The sequence below is a fragment of the Lissotriton vulgaris genome, chromosome 10, assembly GCF_964263255.1.
Source record: "Lissotriton vulgaris chromosome 10, aLisVul1.2, whole genome shotgun sequence".
NCBI lineage: Eukaryota > Metazoa > Chordata > Amphibia > Caudata > Salamandridae > Lissotriton > Lissotriton vulgaris.
This window is the reverse complement of record NC_141698.1, coordinates 1,011,636,915-1,011,662,805: the sequence shown is the minus strand read 5'-3', so window position 1 is coordinate 1,011,662,805 and position 25,891 is coordinate 1,011,636,915. Positions and strand designations below refer to the sequence as shown.

The 25,891-nt window shown below is 44.8% G+C and overlaps 1 protein-coding gene across 3 annotated transcripts in view; it reads right to left on the bottom strand.

Moving 5' to 3' along the window:
• Positions 1-25,891, bottom strand: part of TOPBP1 (DNA topoisomerase II binding protein 1) — a 289,247-nt gene that overhangs the window by 142,388 nt on the left and 120,968 nt on the right. For 2 of the 3 annotated variants that reach the window (XM_086942059.1, XM_086942061.1), the window contains 3 exons: positions 25,234-25,529; positions 21,350-21,523; positions 6,336-6,448 (listed from right to left, as the gene is read on the bottom strand). In XM_086942059.1, the coding sequence (XP_086798185.1) occupies positions 6,336-6,448; positions 21,350-21,523; positions 25,234-25,529 (583 nt within the window). The remainder of the gene's footprint in view (positions 1-6,335; positions 6,449-21,349; positions 21,524-25,233; positions 25,530-25,891) is intronic. The other variant, XM_086942060.1, reaches the window with a different exon arrangement.

Genomic DNA, 25,891 nt, shown 5'->3' with positions numbered 1-25,891 from the left:
AGTGCTGGAGGTCCTACGCGACTTTTGGAGGATTCAGAGCTACATGACGAGTCTGGTTGTAGTGACAGGAGCAGGCAGAAAGGCAGGATTTGGCGACAAAGTCCACCAGCAGTCCACAGTTCTTGCTTCTTCAGCTCTTTGTCCTTCTTTTGCCAGGAGAGTGTGCGTTCCTGGTGTCAGGGGGGGTCACCTAAATACCGAATTTAGGGGAGCTGAGAGGAGTGAAGGGTAGTAGCCAATGGGCAACTAACTTTTGGGGTCACTACGCCCCCTATATAACCACTTCCTCAGGGCAGTGGGCACAACCCTGTACCAGAGTTCCTAGTTTCAACAAAAACAAGATGGTGAAACCCTTTTTTGATGGTCCACTTCAGGCTGCACACCTTAGGGGTGTGCTCAGGCTGTGAATGTGATATGCCTCCTGACTAGCTAATTTTCCTGCCTGCTCTGGTGCAAAAGGGGCCCCAGGGCAGTGGAAGATATCGCCCAGGTCTGGGGAAAGCCGGACGGCATATCAAAGATGGCAGAGGCTTTGAAGCCTCTGGCATTGTTATTCTGATTCCCTAGCCATTCAGCTGGAGGAGTTGCGAACACCTTTCTCAGGAGCAGGCACTGTTCTGGTCTTATCCGGGCTCTCACCTTCAGGAAATCAGAAACTTATCTGTGGTGGCAGGCAGGTCGATACCAGTCTGCTAGCACACCAGAGGACTGATAGGTTTTCAGGGGGCACCTCTAAGGTGCCCTCTGGGTGCATGTCAAAATAAATACAACACTGGCATCAGTGTTGATTTGTTAAAACAAGGTGCTTGATACAAAACACCATTATTTTCAGCAAAGCCATTATGTGCTGGGTAACTCATAATGATCAGTGGCCAGTACATATACTTAAGATGGCTTCCATGTTCACTTACAATAACTAGTAATAGAACTAGACTTCACAGGGGTATATCAGCTCATGCAGATATGTCCTCTCATTCAGATATGTCCTCACATGTAATATGATGCACCCTGCCTTAGGCTCTTAAGGCCTACTGTAGGGGTGACTTACATATAGTACATGTAGCGTATGGGCAATGCACACAGGCAGTGTGCAATGTTGTGTTTTCAGGAGGGCTGCACCCTTTCACCCATTCTGCAGTGGCAGTCTGCATGTGATTTTTGTATGGTGCCTTTAGGGTGGCTTAAGACATGCTGCAGCCCTTAGGGACCCTCTTTAGTACTCATGTCCTAGGTACCAGGGGTACCATTTACTATGGACTTATAAGGGTGCTAAAGTCCTTGCCATTGGGTTACAATTAGACATTATGCTTTTAAGGGAAGACTGCTGCCACTGAAGCCTGGTTAGCAGACTTCAGTGCACTGTCAGTCATAAGAACAGCATCTGGTGGTTCAAATGGGGCAAAAAGTGGGGCAAAATCCGCAAAGAAGCCTAGCTTCCTACAGAGACAAACAATACAAATAATAAGATCGTTTTTCTGTGACTGTACCTAGTTGAAATGGTCTTTTGTTTTGTCATGGCATAATTAGATTGTTCCAAATCTGATTAATCTTATAAAATTCCCAAAACACAGTTGATTTCAGAATCCTTCCCTGAAGGGCCTTGGCAACACTTATGCTCTTACCATAGATGTATGTATGTATAGGCATTTATATAGCGCACTACTTACCCGGAGGGTCCCAAGGCGCTTCGACCGCTGCGAAACCCTTCCTGGCTTCCCTGAGAGATGGTCCCTTAATGGGTATCTCCAGGGTGAGACCAGGCATCCCCGGCGGTCTGGTGGGGCCGTTAGTGAAGATGAGGCAAGCTAATGCCCAGAGTTGCCGAGTGTGATCGCTGATCAGAGTGGGCACCGAGGCGAGAGAATTATCGAGTCCGCTGACCCTGGTCCAGAAACCTGCCGCGCCGGGAATCGAACCCTGGTCCCGGGCCGTCCTCTGCTCTCGGGTCTGCCGCCTAGACTGACTTCTCTGATTAACTATTACTCCAAATGGGTGTAGTGGGGAGTCATTAAGGAGCAACCAACTGAGGTAGTTGTTGAGTTTCTTAGGAACTGCTCAGAAGTTCATTCAGGAGAAAAATGTGGATACACTTGCGACACATGGCAACTGCATTTTCTTTGTGTGAACTTCTAAGAAACAAGGCCCAGACATACTATTGTACTGGTCGAAAATTGGCATAAACATTTTTTCAAATAGTAATTTCTTTTGTGAACCAACCAATATACTAATAGATAATTTGCAAAGTAAGAATTCAGAGGGGGTAGCAGAATGACCTGGTTAATTACCAGTCATTAAACAGGTCGTAAATTACGACTCTCTCTGATTGCCACCTTTTACAGGATGGTTGCCTGGAACGGACATACAAAATACCACGTCCGTGAAAGTATTTTTTTTTTAACATCGTTTTTTTTTTTTTTTAAAAGCAGCTGAATTTCTTTAAGGAAACAGGGCTGCTAAAAAAAAGTTTTCACATTTTGAAAAACTGCAGTGAGAGCAAACAGTGGTCCCGTGGACCACAGTCTACTCCCCTTGACGTTTCTACCATGATTCTCAAAGGGGAAGGTATCCAAATGTAACTGCTTCCCCTTTGAGAATCAGTTTCCACCCCAACTGTGGAGTCAGACCATTGTCAATGGTTTGTGACTGGAATTCTGGATGCAAACAATTGATACACAGACTCCAAACGGACTCAGTCAGTCAGGATGGGCGACTAGAACTCATCAGTCTTTTCACTTCCCTGTGGTGTTCAGCAGGGATCATCGCTGAGTCCGACCCTGTTTAATATATATATGTGACAGACTCAACACGAGTAATCAAAACTTTTGGAATGGGTCTCATGTCCTACACTGACGACACACAACTTGTGCTAGTGGTGCATAAAGACGGGGAGGCAGTGGCGGCTAGCTTTCATGATGGCATTCTGGCCATCAGTTCATGGATGGCAAACAATTGCCTTAAATTAAATTCAGACAAAACCGAGTTTTTGGTAACCTTACCCCAGGATGGTCTACGACATGGTGGCCAGAGGAATTGGGATTACTCCCTACCCCTGTTAAGAAGGCCAGAAACGTAGGCGTCTCTTTTGACAAGAGCCTCACTTTTAAACAGCATGTCAATGTGGTGGCTTCTTCGTCCTTCTACGTTCTAAGGATGATAAAACAATTGCTACCTTATCTCCCAATGAGTGCTGGAAAAACTCTCATCAGTGCTCTAGTTATGTCAAGAGTTGATTACTGTAACAGCCTATTAATTAATGCACAAGAAAATGTGTTGAATAGGCTGCAACAAATACAGAACGCAGCCGCTAGGATATTGTCAGGCACTCCAAAGTTTAAGCCAATTTCCAGTGTTAGGCGCAAACTCCATTGGCTGCCCATAAAAAGCAGAACCAAATTTAAGGCGCTATGCATTGCTTAGAAAGCAGTTCATGGTACAGGGCCTGAATACCTGAAAAAAAGCTTTTTGAGCATATGCGCCCAGCATGATCTTACGCTCCGCAGCCACCAACCTTCTGACTGTTCCAGAACAAACAAAGTTAACTGGGGTGACAGAAAATTTGTAGGGGCAACGGCTAAACTTTAGAACCTGCTCCCCCTACAAATCAAGACCAGCCCAACACTACTATCTTTTAGGAAACAAGTAAAAACTTGGTAATTTGAGCAATAGGAGCCTTCTCGCTATCCTTACAGTCCATAGCGCCGAGACACCCTCGGGTATTTGTGTGCTCTATAAATTGATAACATAACATAACAGATTATGTGAATACATAATCCTTTATAAATCCATTAGTGATTCGGGAAAAGTTTTGCAAATCACTAGACGGATTCAGTATACGCAGTGGCAAATCCTCTGATTTAGCAAACCTGAGAGTTTGCGACTAGTATGAAGCTTTGCACATCTGGCCCGCTATTCCTTTTTCCAATATTAATCCGTACTGGTTGTCAAATATCAGTCCTGCAGGTTTGTGATCAAATGTATCATATTGCTTGTCAAAATGTAAACATCAAAGAAGAGTATTGTTCTTGGCGTTTTCTGTAGAGCGCTGGATTTTTAGACATGCTTGCAACTTTGCAGGATGTCTTTGTTTATTTTCCTACCTGCATACTTGTGAATTGTGGAAAGTTCATAGCGCTTTTTTGAACTTCTGTTGCCACAGTGCTATGGCTTTCAAATAAAGGTTTTCTGTTATTCCAAATGTCCTTTTTTTCTTTCACAGAGTATCACTTCCCTACCTAATTTTCTGCAACCAGAAGACTCGCAGAGATCATGAATTGGGGTCAACTGCCAAAGATTGTCAGTCGAAGACTTTCCACTGCTTGATATATCGCAATAATGTAAGACTGGCATGTATAAGGTAATGTTCTGACTACTTAGAGTTAATATCCATTACACTGAGTCCTACTCTACTCATTAGGGTCGTAGTATCCCTTTCTCCCTTCCTACTGTGGGGTCAGACTTCGACCACTGTGGTCCTGCAAACTTGAACTAAGGATAAATGCTCGGGTATTCATGTTCTTGTGGTAAAGGGGTGAGGCTAATATTTTTTGTCTATTTAAATGGGATAAAATAATGGACTGTTTTTAAAAGACTCACACTCAATTTATGTGATGTGAAAAAGAGGGTAGGACACAGTGTAATGAATACTGCATATATATATATATATATATATATATATATATATAGATATATATATATATATATATATATATATATATATATATATATATATATATATATATATATATATATATATATATATATGAACAAAATCTTCTAACAGCACACTCCCGCTGTGGAAAAGAAGACACGGACCCAAAAGGCTGCAGTGAAGGAGATTTATTAAAACCTCACAGGCTTTTTTTTTTTTTTTTTTGCAGTGAAGGAGATTTATTAAAACCTCACAGGTTACACGTTTCGAGCAACTTGTGCTCTTGGTCACACACCGCGCACCTGGTCAGCAACAAATTTATACACATTTTTTTTACGTGATGCTCCACCTCTTCTGTGAGTCACATGGTGTATAAACATAAAAAACACACTCTTGTAGTTTTTATCTACGTGCACACCACTAACAAAATATAAAAATAGTGAGTCGGGCACTGAAACACAATAGCTGCATGAATGCAAAAACTTAGATATACAATATAATGTACAAAAGTAATATGAGGTCCTAGGTCTGATAGATGGAGAAAACGAGTTAATCTAATTTGGGTTCAATGAAGTATTTACATGTAAAAAAATATATATATATTTATATATTATCTACATATATTGTTTTGTACAAATATAAAAAATATGTATATATATATACACATCATCTGTCTATTTACAATCCTATATACATATTTACAAATGAAAACTCCATAGATCACTGCATTAACAATCAGGACCTTTCCTAGAATCAATGATCCATACGAAGATGAATTAATCATGACTAGGGTATTGTACATTACACGTGCCTTAACTCATAGACCACTACCTGTAGTGATTCCCCCCAAAAGGAATTATTTATAGTGAAAAACAAAAGAAGAAAAAGAATCCTAGTTGATTATAATCACTCAACAATCAACATTATTTACAGTAAAGTTTGTACAGGGAGATAATTATTTACAGGGAGCTTTTCAAATCAAGAACTATATGCTTAAATAGTCTTAAATAAATATATATATAATATATATATATATATACACACACATACATATATATATGATGACTTCACTACGCCACATACTGTTACATACATTTTAGACCAACTAGGAAGTGCTAAACACCAGGTAGTCCAACAGGTTATTATTAAGAAAATCACATAATGTACCATTTATGAGTAAAACTACTGTACACGTTAGGATTTATCTCTCCAGTGTGAAATCCTAGATTGGATACAGTATGACTCACACCTTTGTTGGGGGAAAGAGTATCAAGGACATTTGAATGAGTTGCCATCACACAGTGCCAAGAAGAAACACGCTGTTTTATTGTACTTCTCTAACAGCAATTGAGTTAAGCGTGAACTGTAAGTCTGAGAAATTATTTGTATCGATTGGAAACCACATAAACACAGTATGCCCATATTTGATTAGTATTAATTTGTTTAGTATATGTCTGTAACCTAATAATCCAAGTTGTTTAGCAACCCATTTCAGGATCTATAAAGTTATGTTTACATTTACAATGAATGGTAAATAGAATTGAAAGATGTACACCGGTTACAGAGTTGCAAGTTATTTGAAACAAACCAAGTACATCATACGATTTTCAATAACATGTTAATTTTACTTCTGTTAGAATTCAATGCAACAAGTACAGTACCCAAAATCAATTTCAGTGTTTAGTACCTGTAATCTGCTCCAAGAGAGGCTGCAATACCATTCAGTTCACTCTGCTTCTTGCTTAGCTTTTTACTGACACAAATTACAACGTCAGCAAGAGGGCCCGGGTCTTCTTCCTGCTTAGATAAAGAAAACATCAACTTAATGGAAGTAAACTGTCTTCATACTACAGCGTTACAGTTAACAAATGCTTAGTTCCCAAAGATGTATTTGCAAAGCATTAGCGTTTTAAATTAGTTTTGCAGGATGCGCCCGACTTCCTGCTGATCTCAGTAGATGCTCAAAGAGGAAAAAATGGTAATTTCCGATTGGGTCTGAAAAAATTGTTCCATGGATGATTTTGTAAATCACTTTCAATAACTAGCCAAATGTCAACACAATCAATAGTACATCAAAACTATTTAACTTAGGTAAGCATTATGTGATATGGTTACTCGCCATCAACTTTATTATGTGGCCTCTTAATGTTAGTCTTAAAAATTAAAATGTTACTAGCATATCTCGAATGTGAGGTATACTATTTGCAAACATTTACAGAAAATATTTGTAGTATGCTGGTGACCAAGTTGAATTTCTGTCATTAAAATGACATACCATTTAGACAGACTTGACACTTAAACATTCTGCAACTAAGTCTATGCCACTCAGATGGTCCTTGGGCACAATCGATTGGGCTACATTCCTTCACTAGGTTCTCTTCCAAATGATCAGTTTTGACATGTTACAGGCCATGGAGGAAAGGTGGGATATTCCTGGTACACAGTGTGTGTACAGCTGTAGAAATTGCATGTGAACATACCTTGGAATTAACTCTCATCAGCAATAAGAAAACAGAACATCGTGTTCTTCCATTGTGTGTGTTTTTATCCTTGCAAAACATGCTGCTGTACTTTTCTTTTTTGGAGGCACTGAGCCCAATCAGGCCCACTCAACCACCTGTTATGGCACTGCCCCAAGTTACAAAAGGTATTGGAGGGAGGTGTTGGCTGATATTGATCAGATGTTTGATAGCAAAATACCCTGTTTTCCTAGCTATGTCCTGTTAGGACTACTCAAGACACAAACATATCTGATACATTCTAATAAAGGAAAGCCTATCACTTTAGCATTATGTGCGGCAAAGCAAGTCCTGCTATAACAAGCATTTGCAATGCAATAGGTCTCGCATTAGGAAAGTTTGAGCTATTGGTATTGTAAATGACACATTTTTTATTTATGTGTTGGTTTTGAAAATAGCAAATTTAATAGCTTTGTCATTTACAATGCCAATAGTTCTAACGTTTGCAAATGTGACACCTATAGCATTTGTAATGCAATATGTGTTGTATTTACGTGACTTAGATGTATTGATATTTCAAATAACAATGGCTTTTACATTTTTTAATAATTAATACTTAAATAAAAGTTACTGTAATTTATAATAGCAATAGCTTAAACTTTTGTAAAAAAAATTGTGAAGATTATGTTAATTGTATTTTATTTTGACGAAAATCCAAGAACAGAAGTGAAATATTAACATCTTTTTATGACATTTGTAATAAAGCTTGAAACATTGAGAGAACATATTTGAACCAGTTATTGAATGGTTGCACAGATTGATGCGGTGATGGCGCTGAGTGATATTGTGGTGGCAACGAGTGATGCTGTGGCGTTCATTGATGCTGTGGTAGCGCCTAGTGATGTTGTATTTCCCATGAGTGATGCTGTGGTGGTGCTGAGTGATGCTGTGGCGAAGTGATAGATAGAGTGAAGGCGATAGATAGAGTGATGGCGATAGATAGATAGAGTGATGGCGATAGATAGATAGAGTGATGGCGATAGATAGAGTAAGTGCGATAGATAGATAGAGTGTATTTATGTTGCATTGAGTAGTGTAAGTATGAGGTGTGTAATTATACGGCACTGAGTGGTATTATGTGAAGTGTATTTACGTTGCATTGAGAAGAGTAATTATATGGGGTGTAATTACGTGGCACTGAGTGGTAATATGGGGAGTGTATGTTGTATTCAGTAGAGTAATTATGTGGCACTGAGTGGTATTTGGAGTGTATGTTGCATTGAGTGCAGTGTAATTATGTAGCATATTATACGGCACTGAGTGGTATTATGTGAAGTGTATTTACGTTGCATTGAGAAGAGTAATTATATGGGGTGTAATTACGTGGCACTGAGTGGTAATATGGGGAGTGTATGTTGCATTCAGTAGAGTGTACTTATGTGGCACTGAGTGGGATTTGGAGTGAATGTTGCATTGAGTGCAGTGTAATTATGTGGTGTGTAATTATTGCATGGAGTGCAGTGTAAATATGTAATATGTAATTTTGTGGCACTGAGTCGTATTGTTTGGAGTGTATATGGCATTGAGTGCAGTGTAACTATGTAGCATATAATTATGTGGCACTGAGTGGTATTTGGAGTGTATGTTGCATTGAGAGCTGGGTAATTATGTGGCAGCGCAGTGTGTGAGGCAACGCAGTGTGTGTGTGTGTGTGAGGCAGCGCAGTGTGTGTGTGTGTGTGAGGCAGTGCAGTGTGTGTGTGTGTGAGGCAGCGCATTGTGTGTGTGTGAGGCAGTGTTTGTGTGTGAGGCAGCGTGTGTGTGAGGCAGCGTGTGTGTGAGGCAGCGCAGTGTGTGTGTGTGAGGCAGCGTGTGTGTGTTTGAGGAAGTGCAATGTGTGTGTGTGTGTGAGGCAGCGCAGTGTGTGTGTGTGTGGCAGCGCAGTGTGTGTGTGAGGCAGTGCAGTGTGTGTGAGGCAGCGCAGTGTGTGAGGTAGTGCAGTGTGTGAGGTAGTGCAGTGTGTGTGAGGCTGCGCAGTGTGTGTGTGCGTGAGGCAGCACAGTGTGTGTGAGGCAGCCCAGTGTGTGTGAGGCAGCGCAGTGTGTGTGAGGCAGCGCAGTGTGTGTGAGGCAGCGCAATGTGTGTGAGGCAGCGCAGTGTGTTGAAGCAGCGCAGTGTGTTGAAGCAGCGCAGTGTGTTGAAGCAGCGCAGTGTGTTGAAGCAGCGCAGTGTGTTGAGGCAGCGCAGTGTGTTGAAGCAGCGCAGTGTGTTGAGGCAGCGCAGTGTGTGTGAGGCAGCGCAGTGTGTCTGAGGCAGCGCAGTGTGTCTGAGGCAGCGCAGTGTGTGTGAGGCAGCGCAGTGTGTGTGAGGCAGCGCAGTGTGTGTGAGGCAGCGCAGTGTGTGTGAGGCAGTGCAATGTGTAGCAGGGCAGTGTGTGCGTGATGCAGCGCAGTGTGTGTGAGGCAGTGTAGTATGTGTGTCATAGGGCAGTGTGTGTGTGTAACAGCGCAGTGTGTGTGATAGGACAGTGTGAGTGACACACAGCAGTGTGTGGCTCCATACTGTGTTTGTGAGGCAGCGCAGTGTGACTGTGTGTGAGGCAGCGCAGTGTGTGTGTGAGGCAGCGCAGTGTGTGTGTGTGAGGCAGCGCAGTGTGTGTGTGCGTGAGGCAGCGCAGTGTGTGTGTGTGAGAGGCAGTGCAGTGTGTGTGTGTGTGAGGCAGCGCAGTGTGTGTGTGAGGCAGCGCAGTGTGTGTGTGAGGCAGCGCAGTGTGTGTGAGGCAGCGCAGTGTGTGTGAGGCAGCGCAGTGTGTGTGAGGCAGCGCAGTGTGTGTGAGGCAGCGCAGTGTGTATGAGGCAGCGCAGTGTGTATGAGGCAGCGCAGTGTGTATGAGGCAGCGCAGTGTGTGTGAGGCAGCGCAGTGTGTGTGAGGCAGCGCAGTGTGTGTGTGTGTGTGTGTGAGGCAGCGCAGTGTGTGTGTGTGTGTGTGTGAGGCAGCGCAGTGTGTGTGTGTGTGTGTGAGGCAGCGCAGTGTGTGTGTGTGTGAGGCAGCGCAGTGTGTGTGTATGAGAGGCAGCACGGTGTGTGTATGAGAGGCAGCGCAGTGTGTGTGAGGGAGGGCAGCGCAGTGTGTGTGAGGGAGGGCAGCGCAGTGTGTGTGAGGGAGGGCAGCGCAGTGTGTGTGAGGGAGGGCAGCGCAGTATGTGTGTGAGGCAGCGCAGTGTGTGTGAGGCAGCACAGTGTGTGTGTGAGGCAGCGCAGTGTGTGTGTAAGGCAGCGCAGTGTGTGTGTGAGGCAGCGCAGTGTGTGTGAGGCAGCGCAGTGTGTGTGAGGCAGCGCAGTGTGTGTGTGAGGCAGCGCAGTGTGTGTGTGAGGCAGCGCAGCGTGTGTGAGGCAGCGCTGTGTGTGTGTGAGGCAGGGCAGTGTGTGTGTGAGGCAGGGCAGTGTGTGTGTGTGAGGCAGCGCAGTGTGTGTGTGAGGCAGCGCAGTGTGTGTGTGAGGCAGCGCAGTGTGTGTGTGAGGCAGCGCAGTGTGTGTGTGAGGCAGCGCAGTGTGTGTGTGAGGCAGCGCAGTGTGTGTGTGTGAGGCAGCGCAGTGTGTGTGTGTGTGAGGCAGCGCAGTGTGTGTGTGTGTGTGTGTGAGGCAGCGCAGTGTGTGTGTGTGTGAGGCAGCGCAGTGTGTGTGTGTGTGAGGCAGCGCAGTGTGTGTGAGGCAGCGCAGTGTGTGTGAGGCAGCGCAGTGTGTGTGAGGCAGCGCAGTGTGTGTGAGGCAGCGCAGTGTGTGTGTGAGGCAGCGTAGTGTGTGTGTGAGGCAGCGCAGTTTGTGTGAGGCAGCGCAGTGTCCAATGTGTGGAAGGCCCTGGTTACTTCAGCATGAATGACGCATTTGCACTTCATAGCAGCTAGATTTAGACCGGCACTGCAGGATTATAAACCCCTTGGAAGCCCTTGAATCGTCTGTACATCCAGTTCTAGGGTCACAAGACTCATTCTGTTGTTTTATTTATTTCCAATGCACGTGGCTGTGTTTAAATGTGACGGTGTTCTGCTTGGCCCAAAACATGGGCTTCAAACGTCTGGTCGCAGAGCGGTGCATCCGCCTGCAGGCTGGAAGCACACGGCTTGACATGGAATGATTTACATTTAAACAAAAATAAAATCAATGGGTTTACATAGGTTACGACTGCCCAATATGAACACGGTGACAGAGACTGGAAAACAACTGCTTGATTGCTGGTAGGTAGAGAAATGCATTTATAGGAAAACGTGTTTATTTTCGATTTTTTGACAACATAATATATCAAAGTAATATAGATACACCTAAAAAACTGATTCTGCGCGAGCCACTGCCGCCGATTTTGCAGTTTCCTACCTAACCTTCGTAAATAGTGTATAGCGACCGGTTTTACCAATCAACGCAGTAGTGCTTATTTTATCAACTGAGGTAAGATGAAACTTTGAGCAGTGACTCGCATTGTAACATGCTACTTGCACACTGTAGATGGGGCTACCCGCTCAGATGTTTTACCTGCGTTGGAACCTGTGGCTGAAAGTCCCGCACACATGTGTTTTAAAGGGTTGGAGCCTGTAGGTGTGACCACAAAGATCTCCGCAGTGGGCGTATCACGCCTCTGGTCCACTACAGATTTGTTTTTTTTTTCTAAAGAGACATTTCAGATAAAATGTGAAACCCTGTTGCTGTTACTTATAAGACAGCTCCAATGGTGAGGGTTCTGGAAGGGCATGGTCTTTTTTTACGTAACCCCTGGGGCGTGCCCACCACCATGCAGCAGAAAGAAAAACAAGCATAATCATGGTGGGTGAGAGATAGGAACAGGGGGAGGGGGCAGGGGTGAGTGATCGAAACAAAGTGGAGGTTGTGAGGTGGGAACAGGGCGGAGGGGTTAGAAGAGGTTGGAGGTGATGAGAAACGGGAGAGGGTGAAAGTGAGAGATGGGTGGAGGGTGAGTGATGAGAAGAGGGTGCAAAGATGAGAGGAAGACAATAGTGAGGTGAATGTGACATATAGGAGCGGGGTGCGGAGGCTGGGGATGGGGTACAGTGCGCAGAGTTAAGAAAGTAACAATAGTGTGAGGTACCAGGAGAGGGAAAGGAACCGGACGGATGAGTGAGAGAAATAAAGAACAGTGGCCGAGGAGTTCGGATTGGGACAGTGCGGAGGTAGAGGTGGATGAGTTGAGAAAGAAACAAGCGGGTGGGGAAGAGATGTTTGGGGTAGTAATAGACACCGTAAGGGTAGATGGGTGAGGGATCGGTGGATAGGTGAGGGACTGACGGATAGACCGGCGAGAGTCCTGGTCGGGTGATTGACGGGTAGAATGGAGAGAGAGGAGGCGAGATGATTAGGAGAAGCAGTTAAGAAAAGTGAGAGAGGTGGGTGCAGAGGTGAGAGCGATAAGTGGATGGGGGACTGCAGGAGGGAGCGGAGGGCTGATGGGTGAGTGCACAAATTGAGGGATGAAAAGCGGAGGAGTGACTACTTGGGGAGGAATGAGCGGTTGGAAAGTGTTAAGGGGTGGGGGGGAGGAGTGGAACGGTCCAATGGTCGAAGGATGTGTGGTTGAGTAGAGGGAGCCCGGGTGGAGCCGTAGGGCATGGCTGACAGTGGTGAAAGGGGGAGACCTGCAAGAATGTTGTGATGGGCGGAGGGGGAGGCAGGGTAAAAGTGTGAGCGGCTTAGGCAGGACGAAAGGCTGAAGTGTGTGGGAAGAAGTTAAGAGAAACTAGGAAAGGCTATAAACCTCCGATGTTTGGCATTCTGTAGCCCCACGGACAGAAATATGCAGAGAAGGATACGGTTGTGAAAGAACATGCTGACCAGTTAGAATAGAAAACAAGAAATAAAGATTATTTCAAAGTTACCTTGGCGGGGCTTGCTGGGCATGCTTGTGTGCTTCCCAGAGAGACAGGAGATTGGGAAACGCACGCGCGCGGCCGGCGCCGATCGCTTTCCAGAGCGTGCGCGTGACATCTCCTGTCTCCTGGGAAGCAGACCCGACAGCATTAGTATCGCGCCTGCGCGATGGCATATGGCTTCGCCATATGCATCGCAGGCGCGAGACCTAACAAGCATTTACAATGCAATGGTTTCGCCTTTGGAAAAGTTAGAGCTATTGGCATTGTAAATGACAAAATTTGTATTTATGTGTTGGTTTTGAAAACAGATAAATAAATGGCATTGTCATTTACATTGCCATTAGCTTAATCTCTGCAGTCACTCTGCAGTCCCTAGCACTCCCTCGCACTCCCTAGTCACTCTGCACTCCCTAGCCCTCCCTAGTCACTCTACACTCCCTAGCACTCTGCACTCCCTAGCACTCTGCACTCCCTAGCACTCTGCACTCCCTAGCACTCCCTAGTCACTCTGCACTCCCTAGTCACTCTGCACTCCCTAGCCACTCCAACAGGGAATATGAACCTGCAAAGAGGCAACAATCCTGGTTTTTAACACAGTGGAGCCGTGTGACTTGGTGAAATTTGGCAAATACTTAAGCCTGCTACAAGTATAATTTAAGGACATTAATAATACTGATCACTGCTCCAATTCAAATCACCAAAACAGTGAATTTTAACGTTTTATATGGCAGGTTTAATCCACTTGGATAGATCTTTAAAATGTTTTCATTAGCCGCTCTCTGAGCCCATGATTTGAGAACTATCTGCTATATAATTCCCAGTCCGTATGCACTGTTGTGCACACGTAAATTAATTTGCACAGTAATTAGCTGATATTAAGCCACAGGTATTATTCATGATTCCCAAATTCTCATGACATTGATTTAAAATCTGTCCAAAACTGCTATATATTACTTACATTACCTATGCTTGCGATTAAAACAATATGCACATGTACTGTTTGCACAGCTAAGGTATTTTGCATAGCAATTATCTGGTTTCTAGCCATAGGTATGTTCACGATTTTGACATTTTTATGACATTACTTAAATTTGGCATATAAAAGGTAGTTTTGTCTGGTTAACTTAGAATCTATCTGCCCTCGGAGTTATATCTACTTGGCTGAGCTGCAGTGATCTACCCTGACCAGCGCACTGGCCAACTGAGAGAAGCCATTCAACAGTGAAACGCTGCTCGTCAGCCAGACCCTGAAAGTCGCATAACAATGAAGAACTAGGTTACCAGTTGTCTCCACACCAAACCCTGGGAGAGAGGGACCACCTCTATAATTGATGCCTGATGGGGAGAAGAGAGAGCTCAAGAAGCCGCGTGGAGGGAACGGCTCCCAAACACCAGTGGGCCCGGGATGCTCTTCTTTCTCTAGTCACGTGACTAGCGTGTGTTTCAACACTTTGCAATGTTATTTTCCTTCTCACGCGTACCTAATATCTACCCAATGATCCATCACATGACGGAGTGATAGCCACGATCACAAGCCGCCGCGTTCTCCCATCTTAGGTGACATCATTCACTCCCCACTGAACTGAAGTGTAGGCATGAGATTTTAAACAGCTGTTCAACTGCACACCACTCAGCTACTGCACATACAAAATAAAGATCATTCTCTGTTACTAAAGACATAAAACTGGACAACCATTTGTGTATTATTGAAGCATTTCTTGTATTTGAACTTCCACCCCATGAATCAAACTTTTAAAAGCAAGCCTAAACTCCCTCTCAGAGTATCTCTGTGGCTGCACAGGAATCTCGAAGACCCCCTCCACTTGAGGGACCATAGTCACCTGCTGCTCTCAATAGACCCAGTCGACAAGAAAAACATGGCAACAGCTGTCCACTGCATTTACATTGCTAGGCCAAAAGGTTACGTGATAGAAAGTGAATGTTATTGCACGGGCTTCGATGTATAGCATGAGCCACGTGCACAAAATGTCTTTTATCACTAATGTGCGAAGCGCCTCGTTAGACCGGAGTGGAGCTGGCCTGGTTAGATCCGGCCGCTCGCCTCCGTCCTCCAGACATATATATTTGTTAAATGCATGTTGCTCTCACTGCTATATCTACAAAGGCGTCGACAATCTCAGGGAGCTAATTAGCGAGGCGGATAAACAGCCGCTGCGCACGCGGCGTGGCAGATTTCAAATCAGAGGTCACAGCTACCCTGGCCCTGCTAAACTCGTTCAATTTGCGATAATTGCCGGCATGTTTGTTTTTCTGGAGAGACATCAACAAGGTTCTTTGCGTCACTAAGAGAAAGCCGTTCAGAACAGTGAAAGGCACGGACAGCGGGAGGGAGGGCAGGAAAGGCACGGACAGCGGGAGGGGGGCGGGAAAGGCACGGACAGCGGGAGGGGGGGCAGGAAAAGCACAGACAGCGGGAGGGGGGCGTGCAAAGCGAAACATTCACAACACGGGGTAGCAACTACACACACAAAGTCGAGAAACAAACAGAAACAAACAGTTAAAAATATAAACAAAATGCATCTTACCTGAACGTAAATAAAAACAACACCAATCCGGCTGAAAGCACTCCTGAAAAGACGAAAACAACACGGAAAAAAAAAAACACACCCACCGCCGCACGCGTTAAAAGGGGCTGGATGAGAAAAATTCTCAGGAACGCCCACGAGTCGCCTCGCAGAATGACGGACGCCTCTGTTTTCCAATGGCTAGCCTCCATTTATGGAGCTAGCCAATGGAAACAGAGACGGGACAAAGCCCACATACTGCAAAACAAAAGATTTTGCCTTAGCGAAACGCTGCTTGCGCAGCTTTCGACAGGCGAAACCTAAAAAGGCACTGTTCCTGGGGTCAGCATGGACAAAGGGTGGTTTAATTGGTGGTTAAATAGACTATTAGTGGAGAAGATGAGGACTTTTTTCGAGGGGTTGTAAGGAGGAGCGCAGGGGCTAATGAAAACACTGAGGCTGCACGATTAGGACCGGGACATATGCCATTGGAATGTGAGGTGTATATAAATTTTGAGCAGCTGGCAGCGTACTGGGGAGGCTGAAGAGGTGATAAAAGCCACAGGCCTCGTTATGCTGAGAAAATGAACCCCACGTTTATGAGAGCTGTGGAAAAGTGTGAAGGTGTGTCGGGAAGAGGCGTGAAGGACGAAGAACATAAAGGATGGGTAAGGTGAAGAAACTTAGAGAGATATAATTATTGGAAGGACAGCATAGCAAAGGCCAATGGAATTATTTGATTTTGCATCAGTGACGTTTGCAGCATAATTAATGATTTGCCAATTAATTCATCATCGGCTGCATTGTTTCTCGCTCAAAAGTTACTAAAAACGCAATTACACTTGTTGCCGCAGAGTGGATGACACTTCACAATAGTTGACAGTCACCTTTCTGTTGCATATTGCTGTATTTGAGAGTTTAACTGGTACTAATAACGACATTACACAATAAAATGTGCTGTTTATTGCTACTTAATTTAGTCAACCCATCTGCATAATTTGGTCTTCCGGTGCCCCATAGTCCATGGTCCATGGTCCTGAGCATAGCACTCATCCCAATGTATGGACCTAATAATCAAACTTCCTCCTTGGCAGGGCGCTTATCCCAGTACAGAAGTGCAGCTCTGACCGTTTACACGACTGACCCTTCAGCCTCGTGAATACCACACTACCAAGTACCAAAGACGTAGATATCATTAGTGCGGCAGGTGCAGTGGCACCGGGGAACAGGGGCGTGAGGAGCCCACAGCACCCAATGATTTCCGTCTCTTACTGCCTGAATAAGGGACTGAAGGGCATTTCTCCTTCCATGAATTAAGGCCAAGGGCACTTGTTGCACCACTACCATGAACGGCCCCTGCGGAGACCCGGGAATTCTTTAGCATAGCGCTTCAAAGTGGCATAGGAATGCAGTGAGCTGGGACTGGTTTCGAGAAGGCGCAGTGCTGCGGGGTTTGTCCGTCAGCGCAGCTCCAGGCAGACGGGTCCTGCTCCGGAGCGATCCGTCACCTTGGCGCAGCATGAAAGGTAACAAGGGCTGGTTATTAATGCCGCGGCCACTGCGCTCAGACAAGCACCCGTCTGCCTGCAGCTCCTCCGACGCAAAGGTCGTCCATCTCCAGCCTGCTCGCCGATGACACCGCTCCTCAAGTGGACACGAGAGCGCGGACGGATCCAGTCTGCGCGAGGCAGGGCCCCGGGCATCCATTACCTGTCATGTCGACGCACGTTTACCGGCCGTGACCGGGCGCTGACACTGCACGTCGAGGGGGTGGGGGCTGGAGGTGACGGAGGAAGGGCATCCGTACAACGATTGGGGTTAATGAAGCCCCCCCGCGGCGCGAGGGTGACCGAGGCACCACACACGTACTAACAGTGAATGACAGGCAGTCATGCGCTGCACCCTAGAAGTACTGAAGGCAGGCCATGGAGTCACTCGCTCATTGCTGACGTCTGCTGTGACTGCCAGGCAAGGAGTTCAAACTCGCCTAATGCCAGCGTGACCTCCCACGGGTGGTCAGCTGATTATCAATAAATGGAGAAAGTCAGAAGCATGCAGGTGATCTGGGATGGGCATTGCTTTAAGTTGCAGGTACAATCAGGGTCGCAGTACCTGCACTTCTTTAACTCGGCAGGGAGAGTATTGACACTTCTCAGCATTACTGCAGTACATTAATGGAAAAGTACTCACACTTCTCAGAAGCAAAGTAGTACCCTGGGACAGTGAATGCTTTAAATGGGCCTGCACTAAAAAACCTACACTACTTGAATTTGTAAGACAAAGTAACTGCACTTGACATCAGGGGTGAAATAGTTTTAATGTGAGTACCGGCGCTTCTCAGGAAAGAACAAGTACTCTGAGAATGGTCAGTCAGTGCTTCTAATCAGCAGGTACTGAGAACCTCCTCTAATTTGAAAAGAGAGAATACCATCACCTCTCAGCAGAGGTGCAATTGTTTAATGGGGGGGTACTGCCCCTTATCCTTAGCAAACAGATAGTCAGGTACAATGGGTACCTGCGCTGTTATAACTTAATTTCAAGCACTGTGTGCAGTGAGTACCGGCACGTGTATTTCCTTTACACGCTGTGACTACTGTCAGCGCTGCACCTTTTCCCTTCGAGTTCACCTTTGCTCGACATCAAAGTGCCGGGGCCGGCTGTGAAACGAAACACCCACGGGAAAGTCACCGGGTGAAAGAAAATGAAAGCTGCTGTCATCGGCGCGGCGCGCAAAGTGCAGGCTCGGATCTCCCAGGCAGGTGAGGCCGAGGCATGGGCAGCTCGTTTTAACCCGGCTCTTTTCCATTCTCCCTAGTTTTCCAAGGACAGGTACATCATGGATGGAGGGACCCCGGAGAAGCTGAGGAAGGAGCTGGAGGAGGAGCTGAAGCTGAGCAGCGACGACCTGCGGAGCCACGCCTGGTACCACGGGCGCATCCCCCGACAGGTACGCCCCCCGCCGACCCTGCCCCAGAGCCTCTGGGGGGCACTCTGTCCCCTTCCCCATTCACCCAGGGTGTGCCCTCTCTCCCTGACACTTCTTTCTGGCATACAGCAGTATGGAAGCTGGTGTCATTCATAGGCAATATTTGTTTAGCACCAAAAAAAATGTTCAGCACACATATGATTAAAAAAAGTGAAACAGCCGGCCTAGTGCCTCAAATATTTCGTGAAAGAAGGGCTGTCTTGGTGTCTGATAAACAGTAGGGTTTATGCTGGCATTGGTGCTCAAAATCTGCCGTACATTACTTAACTCTGCGCAGCTGATAACATTGTTGATTATAGACAAAAAAAAACACATCAGCATGGGGCAAAATTAACTATTTCTGGTTGTTGTAGTTCTATAGATTTCAAGTAAAAATCTCCATTTAAGACATCGAAGATAACATAAAAGGCAAAATCACAGAAGTCAAACATTTTCCAATGTTGTACACAAAGTTTTATAAGGACCAGATGCAGGACTTAAAGTGCACAGTGTCTGCAGCGGGTGCCGCCTCCCCATGCACACCAGGGAACGACGGCACCAGCAGCGTCCTCCGTGAGCATGCAGGGCCCAGGGCGGCGTGAACACCCGAGCAACACAGCACTCACCGTGGGCGGAGGCGCGGGGCTGCAGCTGTCCTACTCGGCAACACCTGCCCGGCAACGTCCTCTGCTTCTTCCGGGCTCCCTCCAGGCAGGCCACGGGAGCCCCGCGTGGGCCGCCATACTTCTTGTGGGCCGCCGTCTTCCTTCTTCCCCTGGGCGGCGGGGGGGCGGGCACTTCCGGCCGGCCGCGCTAGGATTGGCCGGCCGGCCGGCTGAAGAAACCTCGGAGAAACCTCGGAGAGGACGAGGGGGGCGGGCGGGAGAGGACGAGGGGGGCGGGAAAGGACACGGACGTCGGGAGGGAGGCGGGAAACGTGGGGACGGCGGGAGGAGGGACACAAGGCAGGACAGCAGCAAGCACGGCCCGGCCGGACCAGACTCGGGGGCGTTCCCGGCGTCGCGTGACGTCGCCAAAGCCAAAGAATCTCGGGAACGCCCCCGTGTCTGGTCCGGCATTGATGGACAGGCCCCTCGTCCAATGGCTAGGCTCCATTTATGGAGCTAGCCAATGGGACGGGGGGGCGTGTTCCATAGTGCTTACTGTACTCAATAGATTTCTCTGGAGGAGGAGCCTAACGGCTCCTTTCCCCAGCGAAACCTAAAAATGGGGTATCAATGTTGTCCCAACGCATGCAGATTGGCTCCATAAGCTGTGGGACTAATTGGGGATGGAAAAATTGACAGCGGTTGACAACCACACCCTATCCAAGTTCAAGAAAAGATGGGGAGCATGCATAAAGCATCTTTCAGGAGTGTACCAGGAGCTCACATGTCCAATGTACTTGCGTATCCTGCAGATTACACCCAACACCCCAACTGCAGATTTGGGGATAGAGACAGAGTGACGATTTCTATTACGTGACACGAGCATGTATTATTTTCCTTTATTCACTGTTCATGGACAATGTATAATTATGTTCCCTCCCCCCTCCATCCGCTTCCCCCCCTGACCTCGGCTACTTCACCGGCCAATGGATGTAGGCGAAGGGTGCTGTAAACTTAATTAAAAAACGTTACATTCCTAAAAGGTTGCCTAGCTCACTACAATATCGGCCTTCAATTTCAGCATCCAGACAGTAGCGCTCACAGGGCAGACATCACGTAGCCACCTTGCAAATGCACAGGAGGGGCATGGTACTCCCTCTTGCCAAGTGATCTATCATATGGCCTGAATGTTGTCAGCCCATTTTCTGTTAAGTGACTCTGTTAGAGTTTAATCTCCAACTGACAGTAGGGGCTTAGGCAACTGCCAGTTCTATCCTGGGCTTGCCAAACGGTTGAGGTGTCCTTCGTTTGGCTCTGGTCCTCTCTGCACAATAGCAGAGCATCCACTTCAAAGTCCAGCTTATGCAACGCCTGCTCCGCTTTTGATCTGGGTGACTTGAAAAATACTAGCAGGCACACCCTCTGGTTTAGATGCAAATCAGATAATACTTTAGGTGTGAATTTCTGATTTATTCTGAGAAGATCTTTGTCATAGTAGAACTTGATTTAAAACTCATCTGCTGAGATGCCTTCACCGCACTCACACTGCTAACACCCAACATTATAATTACCTTCTAATTACCATGAAGGCCATCTTTTGAGTAAGGAATTTAATGGCAGTAATGCATAGGCTCAAATGGCTTTGTCATAATAAGGGTGGACACCACATTGAGATCTGCACCTCAGCACTGGCTCTCTGATTAGCAGGGAGGAAAGGATGAGAGAGAGAGACTAGAAAAGTAATTTGCCTCAAAATGTTCGTAATAACTAGTTGTGTGTAGAATGAGAACATTTTAGGAATGCACAGGATGCAAAGAGAACTATCACATACACCCCCGTCTAACAAATATCTCATTCAGAACTTCAAGACAAAGTTCCCTTTTCTGATTGGCCTGAACATCTTGCAAAGCTGGTCCAGTTCACCAGTGCCACCTCCACCGCATGAGCTGCTAACACTCCTGTCTTTTAACCAGGGCCCAAGACCACAACTGGTGAGCTTTGTTGCATACTGCTTTGAGCCTACAACTTTATAATTTATTGCACTGTCTGCTCTCTTTAGTCAGGCTTACTTAACATTTTAGATCGAGGACGGTAACAAAATAAAATAATAAAAGAACTGGAACAAAATCTAAATTAGGCATTACATACAAAAGACACAGTTTCGTGTGCTGGCTTTCGTAAACTTAATTAGCAGAATATTCATTGCGATTGAAATTGGGTGGTAACCAACTTTAATACATATTTCATAAAACATCACAATTTAACTTACCTTTTCTTTTTCTGGGGCTCTCAGCATAGGACTGGCAGAGAGCGCAGCTGCATTACGGGTGCTATTTGCTAGAGCAACCTTCATATTCCTTCCAATGACTTCTGACAGGGGTGTGCTCAGGCTCCCTGCCCGCTGTTGAGGACCCCCAGGAGTTTGTAAAGCTGCAAGAGCGTCCTACCAAATGAAAAGACAAGGCTTAAGATCCCTATTTTGCGGTGGTTACTTCTTGTAGAGTATACTTTGACAACATTTGTCAAAGACAGAGGAGAACATGCTATTTAGCTTCAGTAAACCACTGTCTGGAGCCAAGTAACGCAGTGAATTGGCTTGCTGTGCATGTGCAGAACTATGCCTTTGCTGGAGGATCACACGATTACATAGAGTTTTCTGGGAAGGATAAATTAGTAGAAATCCAGTCATGCAGCTACTAACAAAGCAAAACAGTAAACCATTCTAGTTGTGTTAATCCTGGTAAACTGATTAATGTGAAACTCACACAGCAAATGTGACCAATTTGAAATGGTGGGGTCAGTATTCCACAATTAAGATGTAAATTGTACAGCATCTATTTACTGAGTTAAACTTTGTGATCCAGGAAGGACTGTTTTTTTAGAAGCAACCCCAAAGAAAGAAGGCTGGTGACCAGAGCAAAACGTAAATTGTTTAAACAATCAACTTAACAGTTTAAACGGGAGGGTATTTAAAAGACATTTACAGCCCTCGCTTCTGTCAAAATAGAAAGACTAAAGAACGTATTTAGAATTTGGTGAATAGACTAATCCATCACGAAGGTGGCAGAAGTCTCATTCGCGGTAACGCAAGTGTGTTATAGCATATCGAACGTTTAATACGGCAGACGCACTACTTGTCACTTTTTGACAGACTATCTCATCTGCCAAACTCTAAATAAGGCCCTAAATCTAGCTATTTTGACAGTGAGGCCATAACTTTGCATGCTTGCAGGCGTAAAATAGTGTCAATTGTAGCCGGCATAGGACTCCATCCACTCCATCATTAATTTGCCTGTAGCCAAGAAGTTTAAGCAGTGGACATGTGACCCCATGTACATGGCATGATGCACATAGCTCAAGAAAGGTTTGTCAATTGGGTACTTATCAAGCTAAGGGTTTTTAAAGCCAAGGGAACTGAATGAACTGCTCACGTCTGTCCATGTATTACTCTGCTTGACAAAGAAACCGTATTTCTTCATCCTATTGTGAACACACAAATTTACTGTGGGGGCCATCATGTGCTTCAAACTTCTTCATCCACACTATATTGTTGTGATTAAACTATACAAAAGACTGTCAAGAAAGAAGCAGAGTATAGCTTAACACAACATTCAGGCAAGACATCCTAGTAATGCAAATTCTGGTAATTTACCATACATTTATTTTCGTTTACCATAACTTTGTAGGGATGCCCATTTTATACTCTGAATCTTTAAACTATACCAATAATCTTTTCATCGAATGAGGGATAGGGACGTCGTTGTCCAGGGAAATTTTAGAGCTTCTTTTCTTTTAAGGAATGCATAATGTGTTGCACCAGCTCTTAATATCCCTAACTATAATCTTACTGCCCTTCATATGTATGTTGGAGCTGAATGATCAAATAACCATACAATTCTACAAAATTAATTTTCAATACCATACAAGCTATCATTGGCCTTTTGTACTAATCTATTAGATTTTACTGCTGACAAAATTACAGGAAAAAATGTATTTAGAAATCCAGGCGGAAGAATTCATCCATCCTAAAGAATCCCCATACTTGCGCAATCTGAGCCCATTAAATCCTATTGTTCTCTTTTTTTCAACTGGTATCTTTAGAAGATGCTGGGTGTCTTCCGCCCAATGACAACCCTTCAAGATCACCTTGTGATCTGTATCAACCTAAAACAGTTTAAAGAACTGATAACATTTTCTGTAGATCTGTGCAGCTGCTTTACTATCAGGTTGGTGTCACAGACACTGAACTTATCAATCACACATCCTATGCAAGTCTTACCAACTACCTATGTATGATCATAAAAACAGATATGGTTTCAAAACAACATGACCTGAAGTAGGAGGTGGCTGCACCTCATTTTACTCAGCTGTGCTCAGAGCCTTCAACTATGCACTCCTCCGATATCAATCAGGTCGCTATGGGAATTGTACTTTATAGAATAAGGGTTTTCCTTAGCGCAAAATTCCAGTCTAAGCTCATTCATCGTTTGAGTCATACAAAGACCGGTGGAATGAGTGGCTATGGGCCCGACCTTCTCCCAGCTTTTCTATAAAAGGTAGCTACAATTCTTCAAGCCCATGGCCCAAATTTCACATGCAGAGTAACAACACCCGAATCATTCTCAACTTGAAAGACTCAAATGAGACATCAGCATTAATAAAATTAATGTCTATTAGCGATACAATGGAGACTCTTAGTTAAGGTTCACAAACTGAATTTATGCAAGCAGAAATCATTTGTTTTCACCAGCTTGGCCATCGCTGTGAGATTTCTGGACAAAATCTATGGGCCCTGGAGCAAACCCCACAATGCTATTTAGAATGCTGGGACTACAAGATTGATATTACCCTAATTTAGGTTTCCAAACTCCGAGCTTATATGCTCATATTAGTATCCAAGAGGATTCAATAATACGTTAATCTTGTTAATTTGTAAACTTGAAATACTCAGTGAGTCTGTGTAGGTCAACAATCTCATTTACACACAGATATTTTAATTTATTAAAATTTGCTAAACAAAGCCCAAACTCTTAGGCTTTTTTGTAATCAAATCCATAAGAAGGTCCAATGTACATGGCATAGAACAAATTTAAGAGGATAGCCATGACTAGTGTCCCAGTGTGTTATAAGCTTGGTGAATGGATGTCCATTATTCACATCCATTATTTCACGCAGACCTGAAACTAATGAATTTACATGTACAGAGGAAACCTGCACCATCACCTGCCACTTGTTGAACTCTCTCCTTCAGGTCAGAAAGTCTTACACAAACATACATCAATGCCTTGTAATGAAGTTTGTGTTTTAACAAAGGTCTTCTTCGAAACTCCTCTTTCTTTGGTTCTACTTGGGGTCTGGACATGAAGAGAGATACCAGATAATGTTGGCTGTTATAGCTGAGAAGACCACACTATTGGAAATCTTCATCACTTACCTCTTCCACTTAATCAAGCCGTGCTCCACTTACCAACACCAGGTCAGCATGCATATAAAGATCAGTACTTTTAAAATAAGGCACATGTAATCACATTTCTGTACCCTCTTCAGTTGAACTGGTCCACCAAATCTAATTTTGTCCCTCCACCCTTTTTTGTTCAATAAAAGTACAATGATCAAAAAAATCAATAGTTAAGAATATGCCAACAGTAGCACCTGCATTAAGGTACTCACCTCAGCTCAAGGAAACGAATAGCCTTAGCAAAATAACAGATTCAACAGATAAATAGCGACCAAAGCACACTTGTGGAGATTGTGTTATTTCAAGAGCTTTCTTATTGATCTTAGACTACAAAGGAAAAACAGCCAAACCAGTGGCAGATGTTGTTTTATTATTCCCCATAGAGCAAGTTTTCCCTCGGCAAAACCAAACCTCTGTTCAAAATTGTGCATTTCCACTGATGTACTCTTGAGGACTTTCTACCTATACAAAATCTGCATTAGCAAAATTTGACCAGTGGGATTGCTCTTGGAAATGTAAGTCTGTCACTGATGGATGTTTAATAGCCAAAACGTTGGAAATCTACTCCCAAAGTAGAATATATATATTCAGACTTTCTAAAACCAGGCTTAAAAAATATGGCACCTTGTACTTTATTTCACATGCATAAGACTTCTGAAATAGAATCACATAAAAAAAAGAAAATTCATACATACCTTCACATCAAAGGATGGCTTGAAGAGCTTGTCCTTGGACAGGAATTTTGATGGTGTATCTAAGTGAAGAGATGGTTCTTTCTGAAGTACTGCCCCTTTCACTTCAGGAGACGGAACCTTATTGTGCTGCAACATCACTGACTGGAAAGCTTTGCTCTGGAAGCGATTCATATCAAGAGGAGTTATACCTCCTTTTTGGAGGCATTCCAAGCGATTAATGGGCCGTTCTGGTGTGTCTGAAGATATCTTCGGTATTTCTGGTGGATACATTGGGCACAGAAAGCTTGCTTCTTTATCTTAAAAAGAAAAACATGAACAGCTTTTTGTTCATTTCTAAAATGTCAACATAAGACCAATGAAGGTATGCCAATATTTAAATGTCTCCACTCTGGAATGAGAAGGACAATGGAAATAAATCTCATCCTCCAAATACATACGCAGAGCTGAGTAGATAAGCTTGCTTTTGAAGACCCAGAGAAGGAAAACTACAGACCGAGTAGTAGCATAAGAATGAAGCACAGGAGCCATGGTTAATTATTTTAGAACCTCTGCTGTATGCAGGGTTGACTTTAGTGCGGTGAGACATTATTAGTTGGTGCCCCCTCCTAATGATCTCCTTCACAGACTACTTCATTACTACCCTTCAATGGTACCCCTC